Source organism: Biomphalaria glabrata, chromosome 5 (assembly GCF_947242115.1).
Source record: "Biomphalaria glabrata chromosome 5, xgBioGlab47.1, whole genome shotgun sequence".
NCBI lineage: Eukaryota > Metazoa > Mollusca > Gastropoda > Planorbidae > Biomphalaria > Biomphalaria glabrata.
The window spans coordinates 30275570-30294139 of NC_074715.1; the positions used below are offsets into that span (position 1 = coordinate 30275570).

The 18570-nt window shown below is 32.7% G+C and overlaps 1 protein-coding gene across 5 annotated transcripts; it reads left to right on the forward strand.

Annotated features, from left to right (window-relative positions):
- The first annotated feature begins 3816 nt into the window (after positions 1-3816).
- On the forward strand, positions 3817-18278 carry LOC106065852 (microcephalin-like). 5 transcript variants are annotated; one of them, XM_056030419.1, is made up of 14 exons: positions 3845-3903; positions 4135-4246; positions 7472-7511; positions 8586-8790; positions 9624-9729; positions 9858-10040; positions 10145-10241; positions 10362-10439; positions 10650-12312; positions 12471-12633; positions 14323-14400; positions 14488-14628; positions 15025-15112; positions 15601-18278. In XM_056030419.1, the coding sequence occupies exons 3-14, from the start codon at positions 7487-7489 to the stop codon at positions 15693-15695; spliced, it is 2922 nt and encodes a 973-aa protein (XP_055886394.1). In that variant the 5' UTR covers positions 3845-3903; positions 4135-4246; positions 7472-7486; the 3' UTR covers positions 15696-18278. The 5 variants fall into 5 exon arrangements, with proteins under 5 accessions (XP_055886395.1, XP_055886394.1, XP_055886397.1 ...); XM_056030420.1 differs by lacking the exon at positions 4135-4246 and having other exon boundaries at positions 3817-3903; XM_056030418.1 differs by lacking the exon at positions 3845-3903 and having other exon boundaries at positions 3920-4246.
- Positions 18279-18570: the final 292 nt, after the last annotated feature.

The following is an 18570-nucleotide window of genomic DNA, read 5'->3' on the forward strand; positions in this document are numbered from 1 at the left end:
GGAACTGATTACACACGTGTGCAGTTTTGCCTGGTTTCACCAGCAGTTCTTATTTTAAAATCCACCAAAGATATTCTCAAAGTTGTAATTGAAAGCGCAAATTAATTCGCACTTCGCAGACCATCGAGTCTCTTATCTTATCTTATAAAATACAGACGTTACTTCAAAGAGGTCAATTTAGTACCAACGCTCTCATTTGGGACTTGGGAGACATTAATATTCTCTTTTATTTCTTATATGGAAAACGTCCTCCTGGTCATTGATAACAAGGTTACATCTCTGAGACGCCCAGGGGACAAAGGTGGCTTTGGGATATTTTCCCCTAAATCTTTGTCTGAACACAGTTCTGAATGCTAGCCATCAAGGAGCAGCGATGGTAGCCTTGGCAGAGTAGTTTCTCCCTGTCTAGACTGTAGGCTACTTAATGTATTCGCTGACAATGACTGACACAGACTGTGCGTCTCCCTGACCAACAGGAACAAAACAAATGAAGTCTTCTCTAATTCAATCGCCATCAACAAACCGAAAGCCCAAAGACATCTACCCAGTGCCTGAGATATCTGCCGTTTCATCACAGTTACATCAATGAATGCGGAACCATGCAAATGTAGTTAATTCATGATGCTGCTTCTCGTATTTGTTTGGTTTCTTGCTGCTGCCAACAGTGGCGTAGCAAGGTACCCGTGGGCCCGGGTTCAAGATTATGTTGGTGGGCCTCCTTCTCCCATAATAAGACGAATGTAGTTTGTTACAAAACAATTGGGTAATCTGAATGTATTGGCACATTTACCAAAAGATATTCCAATACAAATAGTACATACATATTGAACACAAATGAAAAGCTACACCGAAAATACAGTTCTTAAATGAGATAAAGTAGTGAATTAAATGCGACGAAAATAAAGGACTGCACCGACCGGGGCCAGAACCAGTGACCCTGGAAACGACAACCCCTGCCTAGCCGAATAGCACTGCAAAGCGAACATAACCTCTAGAACAGCGATTCTCAACCTTTTATGCTCGGCAACCCCTTTTTACAATACCCCACTTAGCCGCGACCCCACCCCCCGCACACACACACAGCAATTGAAGAATAGACAATAACAATCCGTTTTTTCAATGGTCTTTGGCGACCCCTGGCAAATCGTCAATCGACCCCCAAGGGGGTCGCGACCCACGGGTTGAGAACCCCTGCTCTAGAAGATCGTATGTCCATAAAAAAACATTCTTCTGATCTAGAGTCATTCGCCCGTATGCAAATTACTACCCCAGTGTTCAATGGTCACATGCCCCAGCTAGCCCTGTAGTGTACACGTAGCTTTTTTTTTTTTTAATAAGTAGGCCCAGAATCAACAAGTTCTAGTGTCTTTAAAGTCATGTTTGTCTTAACAGAATTAAACGACTTCAATGTGTTTCGAATGATTAAAGAAATGTTTTATGAGTTCTATTTCCCATTATATAGGCCTACATTTACATTCCGATTACATTTCTAAGTTTAAAACTATTAAACATTGATACAAACTATCATCTGATTCTACGTCCATTACTTAACAGTAAATAGATCTCATATTTATTTACTAACATTTTTTTCAGGCCTTCTAAGTAGGAAAGTCAGTAACAAGTGCGATCTGTTTCTAAACTTTTGTCTCTTTCTCGATGGAAAGAACACAAAGTGAAGCCAACCTGATCTGTTTCATAGAAAAAATTTAATAATATTGTTATTTATTTTTTTGAAAGCGACCGCTACACTAAGCAAACTGATACAAAGTGAGAACTGACATGTGTGCTGTAAAAATATTTAGAGAACCTGATAAAATGCAGTTGTATATGGAAAAGAAAAAAAAAAAATCCCATGTAGTTGCCTATAAAAAATTAACAGCCGAATTTCGTATTGAACACAGACTTGAAATGTCTTTTTGAAAGGCTTATTTTAAGGATTGCATCTCTGAACAATATCCTATAGAAATATCGTGTTTCAGATGAAACTAAAAGCATGTTGACATCATCTAACTATTTGCCGTTTGCACTTGAAATGAAAACTACTAAACTAGGCTTCAAGTACTAAAACATTTTGACAATGTTTTTATGCCCATGAAATCTTTCATGTCATTAAGAAACAATGGCATCAATAGTTCGGTAAAATACGTTTGAGTTTAAAAGTCTTCGCTTGAATTTTTCTGTTCTTAGTAGGCTCATCGAAATGCCTTTTAACTTTCCGTAATCGTGTAGAGCGAACACACAAAAACACACACAAAAAAACCCACTGTACCAACAGCCCAAGATCCAGCTACTTCAGCAGCCTCTATTTTTACACTCTTAAATTAAAGTCATTCTCCAATGATTTACTTCATTCTAGATCTTTGGTTGACTTTCTGCTTTATGTAGATCTTGCTGCTCACTTTCCAACATTTTTGGCACAGAGTAGATCGCGCTTACAATTTAGTACTGGACAATAAGCAGAACAATATGACCGAATGTTTTTAATTGTTTCTGTAAGTGCAGCAGCTCGTTAATTAATTACCATAACACGAAAGTCAGTTAAATCCTCAATTTTTTTTTCATCGTTTCAAAAAATATACGGATTTTACTTTTGTTTTTTAAACGTAAACCAAATCTATGTCTAATGAGGATGGCTTTATTAAAATTTTATTTTAGAGACAGAAAAATAGAAAATATAATATAATTAAGCTTTGAGAAAATAGAATAATTAGCAGCTGTGTCGAAATTTTTGTTCGTGACCATCAGAACTATCCCAGTAGGTAGACCTAATTGTTATTGTCGCCCCCTCTTCTTTCCTTTTTTTTTCTGTTAACCAAACTCTCTCACTCTATCCCGCCCCAATTTCTGTAATGCTATTAAAAAAAAAAAAGAATGGAGCGATCTCAACTTCAATGCACGATCAGGGCTAGACACCATTACAATAAACATAACAGTAATCCAAGCCGCTGCAATGGTATACTGACTCTAGCTTAAAAACACGGAATAATTATGCTTTAAAACGAATATAAAGTTTTGGTATAAAGTTTATGACATTTTGAGGGAGTTTATTGGATTCTATTTTTTTTTTAAATCGCCTCTTACACAAGTGTTGTTATTCTGTTCACTTTGGTGTCATACATCCCTAAGTTATCATGTGGGCCCCAGTGGTTATGAGTAATGGGCCCAAGCGAAATGAACCCCGTTGCGCCATTGTTGCTACGTACGCTACAGGCTGTGGGCCTGTGGGCCCCTAATGATCGTGGGCCCTGTTTCATTGAGCCCCTTCGCGCCATGGATGCTACGTACGCCACTGGCTGCCAATGCTCCGTTGATCCAAATCAACGTTTTGACTTGGACGAAGGCATGTGAAGAGCATTCTTGTATCTGATAGATCTGTTCAACTTCCAAAGACGTTAATACACTTAGGCTACTAGGTTGATTGCACTCTTTCAATCTTATTCAAAGAATCTTTCAAATGTATCACGTCGAAAGACAGCTAGCAAGGATTTCTACTCCAGGGCAAAAAGTGGCCTAATAATGAAAATACTTATCACATTCTAGGGATTATAACTTAGGCCTACGAGTATAATTATGACATTATTATATGCAAATAAATTGGTCATATCAAACGTTACGACTATCCAGACTTGAAGTGGCAAAAAATTGGATAGAAATCAAAGGGGGGGGGGGTGCAGGTGCACCACCATGCAACCCCCCGCAGGCGACCTGGACCGTAAAAAAAAAATTCTTTTTTATAGTCAACAACACAGACCTAGATCTGTAATATATATAGGTCTGTGGTTGTGGCCTACATACATCTTCAGAACCCGGTACATCTTTTTATTTTGAAATTTCCGGTACCAAATTTTACATTGATTCGTTCGGAACAAGTCAAAAGTGTCCAAAGACTGAAAAACAATAAAAGTAGATTTTAGTAGATCTAGATTCTAGATCTAGATCTAGAAAAAATATCTATTAGATTTAGACTATACTAGATATCTAGATCTATATAATCTACTAAACTACTATAATATATCTAGATTCTAAATTAGTGAATGACAAGTGCATTTTATTGTTATTTAATATTTGGTGACGGTTTAACTTTTAACGTCATTAAGTTACTTTAAGTCAAGATTTTATTTTAAAATAAATTAGGTCACTTCAAGTTCATGCTCCTATACTTATACCTATACTGAATGCAGTTTTTGTGCTTTATCCTTCAACTAAGACAACTTCAGTGCACACTGACTCTCACTGAGCACCGTTAGTAAGCACCACTTCACTAGAATTCACTAGATCTAGATAATCTATAGTAAAGTGCGAAGTTTGAGCGCATTAAGCCCGCTGGCAGCAATTTTCAAGTTTGGATTTTTATAGTACCGTAACGGTCTGACCTATGAAAAAACTGATGCTATCTCTGAATTCCTCGTCCTTTTTTCTATAAAAATAGATTGGATTTAATGTATCAATAGGCTTAGTTAAAATTAAATACGAAGTCAAAGAGGTGCAGGGTAAGTATCGCCAAGTGTACTTTTCCTCGAGCGGATTTTTCCCCAGTTAGTAAGCTCAATCGGGTTGGTGGAAGGTTCGAGCAGATCAAAGAAAATATATCTAAAAACATGTTTTAATATTTAATTTTTACTATAAAGTCATTTTCTTTTTACTCCAGCGCAAGAACACCATCCATTGCACCATTTCCCACCCTCCACAACTTCAAATAGTCTCTTTGAGCTGATGAGCCATCAGACTTAAAAATAGCCTTAATCCCATTACCCATTTCCTTCACTACCGGGTAGTAAAAAAGAATAATTCCACACCTCCTGAGTTTGACCTCACCATGAACTTAGCCTTTGCAAGGAAAAGGAAATAGAATGTGTCGGAAGTGAAGAAAAAAGGTGCATGCGCAGTAGCAATATAGTAGTAATTTGGTAAACATTCAAATAAAAAAGTTTTAGCAATAAAAAGTGAACTGTTCGAACCTCTTGTCAAATCGGGACTGCTCGAACTTCGCACTTTACTCTAGATGTTATTGCTAATAAATTATATCAGTGTTTCTCCAGTACTGGTGACAAATACGAAATAGGTATTGGTTCACTAAAAAGTCTATAACTCAAAAACTTCTTATTTAAATGTCACAATTTTCTTTTTGCACTTAGAAATGGTTTATCTATAAATTTTCAGCTTGAAAGGTGCATAGTGGAATTTTTAAATTGTAGAAAATGTGTGAAAAAGTGCACAAAATGACATCTTTTGATGTAACACGGAACACCTGGCTTAGGTTGAAGTAATATTCTACTAAAAGCAAGGATAATTGAACAGACATTTTTGTTGAAATATATTAACAATATAATGTTAATGCATTATGTATATCTTTTTATTTTATATTTACTTGGGTATTACTTAGATATCGCTGTTAAAAATGCGTCACAGGTGCATCACATGGTGTCCCACTAAATTTGAAATTTTAAACCTTTATCAATTGTAAACAAAGTAAGGATTCTGCTCCAAATTGTGTTACTGTTACTAAAAGCATCAATGATTAATTGACACAGTGTAATTTTTCTTTGAAACTGTAAAAATGTACACATAATTTTAGTAAAATAGGTCTTGGTGTCCCAGTTGAAGCACCTCAAACTATATGTAAATCTAGTTTTGGATCTTGTTCTTGGTGCATTGAAAGTCAGAAAGCTGCACTTTTTAGTTTATGATTAGGTCATGTTTGAGGCAGTTATGTCTAATATATATTTATAGGATTGTTGAACACACACACACAAAGGCCTAGTACATTTATTTGTGGTTATAGAAAACTATTTTGTGAATCACTAATAAAAGAATAATTGGTAATGTATTTACAGCCTTTAAAAAAATTGTATTTCAGCATGTATTAACAAAAAAAACGATATATTTTATATTGGTGTCCCGTTGTAGCACCCGCAACATCTTGTGATATAATAGTCATGTTATAATAAATGCTTGAATTATTGTTGAGATATTGCAGCAAATAATAGCCTATATATTTAGCTACAAGGCAAGTATAGCATAAATTCTATTTTCTTATAAAAAATCTTATTTAAAAAACTTTTACCAGTAGTGTTACAGGTGCTACAGTGTCCCATTTTTTAAATTGAGCTCAAACATAGCGTAAGTGCTCAAAAACTTCAATTTCTCTATCTAGCTGCTTAATACAATAGAAACATTCAAATTATGCTAAGAAAGCAAATTAACAGTTAGTTGCATTTTAATCATCAATGGTGTCCCTGTGATGCACCTGAAATGCAAAAGTGGGTACCCCCTTTTGCCAGCACTGCTGAGGAAATGTACTTATTCCGATTCATTTTCTATTGATAAATTCTTAAAGTACAATTGGTGAAGAAGTGAATACACTTAAAATGAAACCAAAACCTTCCACTTTAATTTTTGGCCTAATGTGACACTTTTTGATACCAGTACTGGAGAAACACTCATATATTATATCTGTGATAATTAAAAATTATTTATACTAAAAGAAGTAGATTCACTTCTGCAATATGTATTTATAGTATATTGCCCCTCTCTCTCTCCTCTCTCTCTTTCTCTCTCTCTCTCTCTCTATAGTATATAATTATATATAATCTATATATCATTTATTTTATACTTTATTTATTTTTAATTATATAGACCTACGTATATAATCTATGTGTAGAAACAGACAGAAATAAATCTATATAGATTATAGATCTATAAATTAATTATTATAATTTAATAAACATGATATTTTCAACTAGGCTACACGTGTATTTTCTCTCTGTCTTTCTTTTAATTCCCATCCAAGGACCCTCTTCTTTTTTCATAATTTGGATGTTCGTTTTGTTACACCTTAACATCCCCTCCCTCCCATAGATTTTTATGATTCTTTTCATGACTCTCTCCCCCTTCCCTCCACTGCCTGTTTGATTCAAAAAAAATTTTACATAAATTTGTTAACTATAGCTGCGACATGTGACTTTAGCCACGTTGGCATATATTTTAATAGTTCCATTTATGTGTTGCGTAAACACACTATGATTGGACAGGCAAGATGGGGCCCTCCCTATATGGGGGATATTAAATATACTCACATACCATAATTAATATTTAAGCTTATTGAGCCCTTCAATTCACTCTTGTAATATATAGATCTACATCTATTATTTAATAATAGTATCTAGACTCTAGATCTAGATTTAAATATATATATGCCTACAAGCTAATGTTTTTATAAAAAAATGGATTTAGGTCTATTAGCTATTTTAATAGCTCCTTTAATACTATTTTTACATTCACATTCGATTTACTTAAAACATTATTACTTTGTTTAATTGTTTCAAATACACTATATCGTAACTATATGAGCAATATATGGCTAGTAATCTAGACTGAGAAACTCTCATTACTATTATAGTTTAGTTTTTTTTAAATATGCAGAAGTAAAAAATAAAACATTTTTTTCTCTATATTTTCTCATTATGTTTAGGCTCTGCATTTATGGATGGATTTGAATTCTATTCTTAAAGGTATGTATTATATTGAATGTTCTTTTTACATTTAAAAAACTAGCATGCATAAATATAAATAATTTTTTAAAACTATTTTTACTTGCTGCGAATGATAGGACTACTTGATGATGACAAATATTTAAGAATAACTGTGGTTATATCTTTTTATTCATCCATTCATCCATCCATCCCATTGGTGCTACAGCCCATGGAGGGCTCTGGCCTGCTTCAACACATCCTTCCATTCAGATCTCTCCTGGGCCTTTCGTCTCCAGGCCCTAACCCCAAGCTGTTGCAGATCTGCTTTTACATCATCAATCCATCGCAATCGGGGTCTACCTTTGGGTCGTCTGCCTTTTGGTTTTTGCCTGTATATGATTTTCGCTCCTCTGTTATCTGACATTCGTTCAAGGTGACCTGCCCAACGTAGTCTGTTCTTTTCTATTTTGGTCACTATTGGGGATCTTCATATAATTGATATATCTTATGGTTAGTGTGTGTCCTCCACCCTGTTTCATCCTGTATGGCACCATAGATTTTCCTAAAAAATTTTTCGTTCCAAGTATTAAGTAAACTTTCTGACTTCTTAGTCAGTGTCCAGGTCTCACTTGCATACATTGCTGCTGGTCTTATTATGGTTTTGTATATTATTTTCTTGGTTTTCCTTGGAATTGTTTTGCTCTTAAGTAAATGATGGGTGCTATAAAATGCTCTGTTGCCTCCTGCTATTCTTTCCTTTATTTCTGTTAGTATGTCATTTTTTAAATCAAATGTACTTCCTAGATATTTGAAAGTTTGGACGTTTTCAAATTTGTGGTCTTTGATTTTGATATATTGTCATTCTGTTTGATTGTCTCTTGTCATTACGATGTACTTGGTTTTACTGTCATTGGCCTCAAGTCCTGCTGGTCGAGATGCTTCTTCTAGTTGTGTGATCTTTTTATTAATAATCATATGATTTGATAAATATAAATATATTAAAATATAATGAGATATTACATGTGTCCCTGGGCACTCTTTTAAGATAAAAACAATTTTACAAAACATGCTATCTATTGCATTTGTTGTTTTGTGTTTTTTTTTTTGCTTCAGGTATTGTTGCATATGTTGAAGTAAGAAGTAATAATGACAATCGGAGTGCAGCTGTTTACAAAGAACTTGAGTTTTTGGGATCTGAAATTAGAACAAGTTTTTCCGATGATGTAACTCACGTTGTTTTTAAAGAAGGCTTAAAGCGAACTTGGAATAAAGCTAGGAAAAGAAATGTCCCACTTGTTTCAGTTTCTTGGCTTGAAAGGTTGGTAAATTTTATTTTTAAAAAGTTTTATATTTCTTTTTATGAAATAATAGTCTACTTCAGTGATGCCCAAAATACGGCCCGCATGCCACACCTGGCCCGCAACTTGATTCCATCCGGCCCGTCGACACGCTTGGATAAAATGTAGAAAATCCCATCTCCACATTTTTTTTTTTAAATTTATCTTCTCATATGTTAGGGTAAATGGCTTGGTACCAACAATAAGCCAACATATTTGTTTTATAAAGAAAGAATGTCTCTTTTTCAAGAACATAACATTCAACAGTTTTTTTAAACCAAACTCCGACTTTGTACCTCATCTATGCAGCAGATATTTAAAACTTGGTTTTAGATAAACTTTTCATGAATTAATGTAAGTACTAGAGTCACGGGTTTCTAATCAAAATAATTAATTGTGTATTTCCTTTTTTGTTTTTTTACCTTTTTGTTGATGTGGCTCGCGACACGAGTGTTGGAAATTAAAATGGCCCTCAGGCAGAATAAAGTTGAGCATCTTTGGTCTACTTAATAAGCATCTGCATAACATAGTCCTTTGATCTTTTTTTATCACCAATATTCCTTTTTAAATAATAATATGATATATATAAGCTTATACTAACAAGAACAAGGAAACATTACTCTGATTGTCTTATTTTTAAATTTCATCTCCTCTAATTAAAAATCATTTTTAAAAAATGAATAAAATTCCATTCTTTTTTTTTTTTTTTTTTTTTTCAAATTTAGAAATTAGCTTGAATAATACTGTTTAAAACAGTTAAATACTTTCTCTGCCAACATTATGTGTCAATATTTACATATTTATAATGTTGCAGCTGTCGACAGAATTACAAAAAAATGCCGGAAATTGATTTTCCTGCTCTTATGCCAGAAGAAATTTTTAGTCCCCTACCTAAATTCAACCAAGGACCGAGGTGGAAGGTATACGTTTATTTGTGTGTGTGTGTAATAGCTATAATTTTATGACTGATTTTGACCCTTGTTTATCCTTAAAAAGCATATAATATATTAAATTTTCTTTTTATTCACCTATCTAATCTTTGAATTAGAAAATGAAATCAATGCAACCCAATGACTTTGATGAAGAGATTGCTAGAAGTGCTGAGAGAGCTGAGAAGCGTCGGAAACGGGATTTAATGGCCAACAGATTTAAAATAAAGGATGATTCCACACCAACCTCATCTTCACCTCATGCAATACTTGCTATGGATACTCAGGCTAGATCACCATATGTATGTTCAGATATTTATGTTTCTACTTTTCTATAGAAATCTAATCATTTTTTACTATACTTCGGTCAAGCATTTATTTAATTTCATTATAATTTTTGTATCAGGTTTTCCCCCCTCTGATAAACTATTGTTCACCAGTGCCAGAAACACCATCCAGTTTAAAAGAACGTTTAGAGAAAATGTTGAGAGACCAACGAGAAGGTTATTAAAGAATTTTTTGTTACTGTTTAGAATATGTGATGAAAATTTACATTGAGCCTAATACAATGACAGTTTGAAAAAAGTTAATAAAATTGTAAACATGCCATACTTTTATTTTAGTGCTTGAGCTAGACCCAGAAGAGCCATTAATTACTCCTAAGGCACAAGTTGAAAAGCCACTTCAAAGGCGATTGTTTGGTAAATAAAAATTAGTATTGTCCTCTAATTACAGATGAATTTTTTTTTTTACTGATGTGTATACAAATTATGATCTTTTCACACAAAAAAAACAACAACTTAATTTTTGCTCGATTGACATAGTGCAGTTTTTTAAAGTTTTCTTTTTTCAAATAAGTTTGCTTAATGTCAGTATTTTACCTCTACTCATTAGTGTTGTCTATTTGATAGGAGGTGATTTGGTCAGCTCAAGCAGTGAAGACAGTATTGTTACTTCAAGAATCATTCAAGGTGTTATTGACAAATTAGATAAAACTAGTTCTAATGAATCTATCAAAGAAAAATTATCACCACAATCAAAACGTCTAGCTACAAGGGATTGTGTTAATAATGCTCATTTATCACCTAAACATTCCAGAACTGCAAGCAGCACAAAACTTGAAACGTCTACAAAGAAGAAGAGCTTCCTATCATTAAAAAGTCCTCACAGAATATCTGCACATACCAATCAATCAGAAAATATTTTTAACACTTTACGATCCACTATATGTAGTGAGACTAAAAAGTTTTCAAAACCACTGTCACCTCAAGATTTCAATATAGCTACTAGTCCGGTTACTCCATTGGCTAGTCACAGAGTGACGGACAAACATGGGGTCTCATTAAAGGATTATCAACTAAATCCTCCTGTCACCTCTCTATCAGCTTTACTCTGTGTAGAAAGCAGTGCTACTAATGCTTTGTGTTTCGATGAGAATTGTAAAACTTTAAAGAGCTCTAATGCAGCTTCAATTTCAAGTTTTGGCAATGTCGACAAAGTAATTTCAAGTGCCTTACACTGCAATTTGGAGATGGATCCACAGAAACCTGAGTGTGACTCAAAGCTTCCTGTTACTGTTGATACCACCACACTTAAGCCAAAGCTCACAAGAAAAAAGAATCTTTTATCAGGATGTCAACAAAATGCTTTTTTTGATAAGTCTACTACACCTGGTGATGAAATGAGCTCAACAAAGAGTCTGATTTCTCTTAACAATAAATTAGATGATAGTCTGGTCAGCGCTAAGGCAGATGCTTCTTTTCTGTTTAGCCTTGGTGTTGGCCCAGATAAAAATACAAGTAGAAATAACAAGCTAAAAAATAAAAGATCCAAAGCATCTCAAAAGCCAAGTTCAAAGTTTTCACCTGATAAAGATCTGAGTTCAACCAATGTTAGTACATCACAAGAAAAGAGTTGTTCAGAAATGATTCGTCCAAGCTGTACCCAGGATGACACAGTTTCAAGGAACCCTTTGGAAGCTTCAATGTCTGTCATGTATCCCAGTGAGACATCACAAATAATTGAACGAAAAAGCCGAAGGCGATCTGTTAGGCTAAGCACAGATGAGTTATTGAAAATTAATCAGTCTGAGAGAGATAATAGTTTTAAAAAAAGTCATAATAAAGCCATTGAATTACCACTAGCTGAAAAATGTAATAGACGGCGGTCTACACGGCTGAGTATCAATGAGTTTTCATTTAAAAACAGTCATTTACAAGAAATGACTACTTCTGAGGTGAAACCTTCAAAGTCTGTTATAAAGGTTCAACAAAAAGTTACTGAAACTGTTAGCAGCTCATATGGTTCATCTACAGAGAGTAGAAAGGATTCAAAAAGAAAAAGAAGTAGGTCTTCATCTAGTACTAAGAAGTCAGAGAAAAAGAAGCGAAAAAAAACGAACTCTTCAACTAGTGAAGAAAATCCATCAATTAAATTAAACAGTTCATCCACTGCTGATATTGAAGAAGGCACCACCTCCCAATTGCGCCATGCAAGGTCTCTAATATTGGCAAAACCAGATGTGCTTGGTAAAAGAGACAAATATTCATTGGTCATGACAAGCCTTCATAGAGAGTAAGTTTTTTTTTCTTTGTTTTCTAAGGCATTTAACATAATGATTAAATTATACTTGAAAATATGCTGTATTAGGTTTATGGAGAAAGTGGTTTCTATTTGACAATTATTAGTTGTAAAATAATCAATCTTTCAACATTAGAGACATTTATTTTCAGTGAACAAGAGGTTGTCTGCTCAGTAGTAAAAACATTTGGAGTCTTTCACATGACAAGGAATGTAGAATCTTGTACTACTCACATTGTGTGTGGGGATGCCAGACGCACTTTAAATATTTTGAAAGCCATAACAAGAGGATGTTGGATACTTAAAAAAAATTGGGTGAGAATTTTGAAATTATTTTCAATTAAAATTTTATTCTTTTTTTTTTACTCCAGTTATTAATTTTTCAAAATTCTTTAAAAAATATTTCATTTTGAAAATTAGTTTACATGATCAGTAATTATTTAAAGGGTAATTCTCTTTTCCCCTTTCAACCTTGTGATCTATATGGCAGATGATGTTTAGGCCATCTGTTTCTTTGGCCACAAGTTAACCAGCAGGGTGTCATGTGGCTAGCACAACAACCAACTGTCTTTACTTTTCCCAACTAGTCAGGGCTGGGTGGACTCAGGGGTGCCCTAAAAATCCCAAAATTCAAAATCCCAGTCTTCAACAAGATTCAAACTTAGGACCCTAGGTTTGGAAGCCAAGCACTCAGCCACTGCAACTTTCTTTAAATAAAATTGTGGCGAAATTTGTAATGTTCATATCTTTCTCCCTGTCTCTTCCTTATGTATCATGCATCTGTTTAGTATCACATAAGTCTATATTCAAAGCCTTTCTTAAGTTTAAAAAATTGATGCATTTGAAGAAGCTTCCATATTCACACTGTTAATAAACAAAATGTTAGTCTCTTTTAATTTTGCAATCAATTAAACTATTTCCAGGAAAATTTTTTTAGATCTATTTCTACATTTTGCTAGGAAAGGCTGCAGTTGACTACTGATTACTCCAAGACAGATTTTCAATGACATAGACTGTAGAATTCAAAGGTGAAAAAAAAAAAAAGTCATAGTAAAGAACTGTAAAAATCAAGTAGAAAATTATTACTATTACTAATCAATAAGTAGAGAAATTAATAACAATACACTTTTAATGTAATTTAACTAATAAACCTACCTGATAATTTTTAATACAAGACTGCTTCAATCAAAGCAAAATTCATTTCATAAAATAAAAAAACTTAACAAGAATATAAAAAATTCAAAGAAAATCATTATCTAGCTTTACTAATCAAGAAATTTAAGATTAGTGTATTGTAATATAACATTTACAATCTTTCTTCTTCTTCATCGTTCTCATTGTTATGTTGGAGTGTTCATATGACTAGACCAATACATGAGATGAACTGCGAAGTGGTTTCCAAATCAGGGAGCTCTCCATATAGTTTTCTTTCTATTGGGGTGATTTGGGGCCAATGTCTTATACATTTACAATCAATCAGCATCCTCTTATAGGATTATTGATAAAAACAACACTAAATTAAACAGCAACTTAAACTTATTCTTAACTAACAGACCTGAACTAGTGGTAGATTATGACAATATCCCAGGGCTATCTGACTTCAGACTGTCAAAATTGTTGAACCTTTCTGAACTACCCAACATGTCTGGCCAAAGATCTTGTGAGTTATAAAAAAAAAAAGGATACAGACAGTTGCTTTCCCTTGCTAAGGACCATCAAACATACTAAGTGAAAAGAAATATTCAAGAATAAACTTTTAAAATTTTGTGTTGACATTTAGAAATGTTTCTTAAGGAACATATATTTATGGAATAGGGTTTTAATTGTAGGCAAAAACTTTACAGAGTAGAGGCTAATTTGTAATTTTGCTGTAAATATAAATTAATTACGGCATAAGTGCAACTTTTTGTTCCTAGAGTGGTGGCTTCTGATATGTGCTGTTTTTCATGTAGAATACCACTATAAAATAACCATTTTAAAATATAACTCCACTATCTTTAAAAGGTCTTAGAGTCTCTAGAAGCTGGAAACTGGCTGTTAGAAGAAAAGTATGAAATGGAACTTGAATTTCCTGCTGCTAAGGTATAAATATGTTTTTGTTGATTGTTGATTATACTCTGATATGTAATCGATTTACATTAACTTTACTTTATTGTTCTACTTCTTTAGAAGTCACGTCTTCAGAGGGAGAAATGTGGTCACCTGTACAAGCTTGACCTACTCTCCAAAATAGGACCCATCTATGTCTATAATGATTGTACACCTCCAAGACAAGAGCTAGTTCATCTAATCAATCTTTGCTGCGGCAATGTAAGTAAAACCTTGAGAAAGAATATAAATTGTAGTGTAGTGGCAAACTTTTTAGTGTTCCTTCACTTATTGCTGGTGTTCCATTCTAGACCAACCCATAATAAGTGAATTTGTGTGAAGTAGGGACGCTATACTTATTTATAAACCTGTGAAAAAGACGTACACGAGCAACTAACCACTATGTAATGAGGGAAATACTGGACCAAGGAATTTTTGTTTGTTTTTGTATATTAATTCCCTCCTCTTTCTTTTTTTTTTTTTTTCAATTGTTTTTATTCTAAAACTTTACTTATCGGCCCTGTCCAGTACCTTTTAAATTTGATTGCTTATATAAGGAATATCTATGGATGTTAGCTTTGAATGCCTGTATTCAAATTTAGTTTGTATATTTTCTAGGTTACTGGATCACTGACAAGAGCATCTATATTTGTTGGAGACAGTTATGATCCTAAAAGACTAGTCATTCGGCCAACTTGGATTTTAGGTAATATTCATTTCAATGATTGTAACATTATTTATATTGCAATATTTTTGCCTTGCATCCTATGTGGGGCTAGTTAGAAATTTAAAGACTGTTGACCAGATTCTTGTGTGATGCAGATAACAGCTTTTAAGCAGATGTTTACCTCTATCAGTTACATTTATGAGTTTTCCAATAGAGCACATTTAATTGACATCAGCCTTAATTCATTGTTGCATTAATTAAGGCTATGAAAATCATTGCTATTTTTTAGCCTGGTTAATGGTTTTTAATTTTAGATGTTAAACAATTTTTCTTAACTTCAGTGTCAATTCTGTTTTTTTTGTCTTCATTTTTAGATATAAACTTTATTGATTGATGTGAATAGATATATTAGCAAGTGAATGTGTCTTTAAATAAAAAAGCTTATTTTCAAATATCCCAAAACATTAGTTCTACATGTTTTGTAGTAGCAGCATTATAAATAATTATTTTCATTGTTTTCATTTCAGATAGTATTATGAGACTGGAAACCCTCAATCCATCAGACTACATTGTTTCTCCACCAGTGTCTGCATCACAAAGAGAGAATAGTCCTGAGTTCTGAGTTCTGTTTTTATAAACTTTTAAAACAAACATTTTCTTTTAGTAATGCATCACTTACATTTATATTTCCACATATAAACCATTTGAACAAGCTCTACTATTGACACTATTTTACTTATTTAAGTATAGTTGCAATAGTTCACTTATTTTTCATTGATTCACAGAAAGAGGCTTTAGATCTTATTGTATATAAAAAAAAATTTTTTTTACAAATCGATCTACTTAACTCATTTTTTTAACTTTATATATTCTGCTAGTTTTGATTTGTTTTGTTAAATTAAAAATATTTTGTGTTTTTTTTTGTTTTTTTTTTTTTTGGTTTCGTTGAGTAATGATCTGAAAAGTATTACTTTTGAAAGAAATAATAAACTATGATCACATTAATTTTCCAGAGATAAATACAAGTTTCAATTGGTTGGAAACTTTTGATTCAATATGCACTTATTTTTTTTTTATTATTAAATATTTTTTTGTTGTAAATTGGTATTTGAATAAATGATTTATCAAATGATTATGCCAATAAAATGAGATGACAATGTTCAGAAATGTATACACAGTAATAATCAATTATCTTGATTCTTGTCAGTCAGTGAGTCTAAAATCTGGTGACTATTTCTGTAGACAATGGCATTTAAAAAAAAATAATCTATTAATGTCCCCTCTTACTTTTGAAAATTCAATGTACTTACAATAGCTTTAAATCACCACTACTATTACGTCTGTATGAATTAAACTTTTTGTAAAACTTTTTGTCAATTATGTTATATAAAAGAACAATGATATCATTGTCTAATTAGGCTATGTTTGAAACATTATGTTAAGTCTACTTATCAGTCAAAACTTTGTGAACAAATTAACTTAGGCCTTTATCAGATTTGGTAAAAAGATATATATATATATATCAGAACAATTTTTTTTTAATTTGACTCGACACTATATATTAATCTGACACGATTTTTTCATAGCACAACTTTTGTTGTGACATGTTAGTTGTTGAGAAGGTGTCTTTTAAATGAAATTTTAAAATTGATCAACAACTTTGATTTTTTTTTTTAGAATCCTGGAAACAAATGTTACCATTACTTTTCTTGAAATTAATAATTTATGTGTGTGTGTGTGCTTCTGTAGACATAGTTGAATCTGTTCCCACACTTACAAAACTTTTGAGCATTTCCTTTTTCAATGTTCCAAACATACCCAGTCCTTCATAGTAGTAAGAAGCTACTATGGAGGATATTATGCTAATTTGCTGTGGCACAAAACTTGCAGCATTTATCTTGAATATTAGAAGTGTTTCAATGTGTCTCTTGTGAACTAGTAGCAGAAGAAATTAGTTCTGTCAGTTTTTTTAGTTATCAAAAACTCAAATTCTGTTTTAGCTGGTTGGCAGAGGGTGTACTTTCTAACACTTGAAAAAAATGGCATTGGAGCTTTGAGATATTCTTGGCTTTGTTGTTTGATCTGACATTTACTTTCTGCTTGACCACAAAACGAGCTGCACTAGTCTTTGAGCATTTTACCCATCTGCTGGCTTCTCCTTTTTTTTTTTATACAGGCAAATGTCATTCAACCCAGGCTTTGATCAACCATTTTTTCATTTTCTCTAGCCAGTTAACCTTTCTACTTGCTTTTAGAGATGTTCAATTTATTTAACATGACCAAGTCATCAAGTAAAGTACCATATTATTTTTTCTAACATGCAAAATGAAGGACTGAGCTCTTGAGCTTTCTTCAATAATTGGCATACGTGTAGACAATGCCAGTGTTTTGAACTGGATTTTTTGTTCAACTTGAACATCTTAGATGTTTGAATGGCATCTTTTTTTTTTATGTGGACATAACATATATTGTGAAAAAAATTGCATGTACTTTAACTTTATAGTTACAGAGAAATCTGAAATGCACAAAAAACAAAGTTTACATTTGTGCTAAATGTTCTTTCTGACAAATTTGAAATCATTTTGCCTAATCAAAAACAAACTGCCTCAATTTTTATATACAGTATATTTTTAAAAAATGAGCATGATCTGAATACAGCATCAAATGACAACATAGCGCTATGCAATTCATCTTTTTATCATTCATTTTGCATTTCAATTCATTAATGTTGTTAACTTGTATTATATTTGTAAGAGAAACCACTTTAGAAACAAACATTTTCTTACCACACAACAACTGTATGTATTGCGATATAAACAAAAGCAAATTATACTTGCAATTTTCCATCTTTGTAATGAAATTATTTATATCTGGCTTGATGGAGATTCATATGATATATCATTTGGTGTATAAGTATTGCCTTAATGTTTTTTTATGCCTATTCAAATGTTGATATATTGTTATATGTTGATTGTTAATATTTATTTTAATCAGTTACACAACATACAAGTGTTTGATGGCATGTGCTTTGTAGTTATACTCAAATTTATACTTAAACTACAAGTACTTACATTATTATGCAATGTTTATAACAAATGCCTTGTATCGACCTTGATGCTGATACGTGTGTACTGAAATATTGACTTTCATTAGAATCAAATATATGTGACTTGATGCATTAAATTTCAGGTTTACTCAACTTTTATTTATGACTTTTTAAAATTATTATTTTTTTTTGTAATGAAACATGCAAAATACATCTTACTTATTGTCTTTGCCTCTGATAAACTTGTTGATTCAGTTCTACACTCCAATTTGGTGTCCCTTTGATGCATCTGGGAGAAAAAAATAGGAACATCACCCCTCCCCCCAACACACACACACCTAATTAATGAAGAAATGGCAAGTGCAATGCAGTTGTAATACAAAAAAAGGATGTCTACTCAATATAATAATTATTTTATACTAGCTGACCCACGGCGTAGCATACGCCTCTA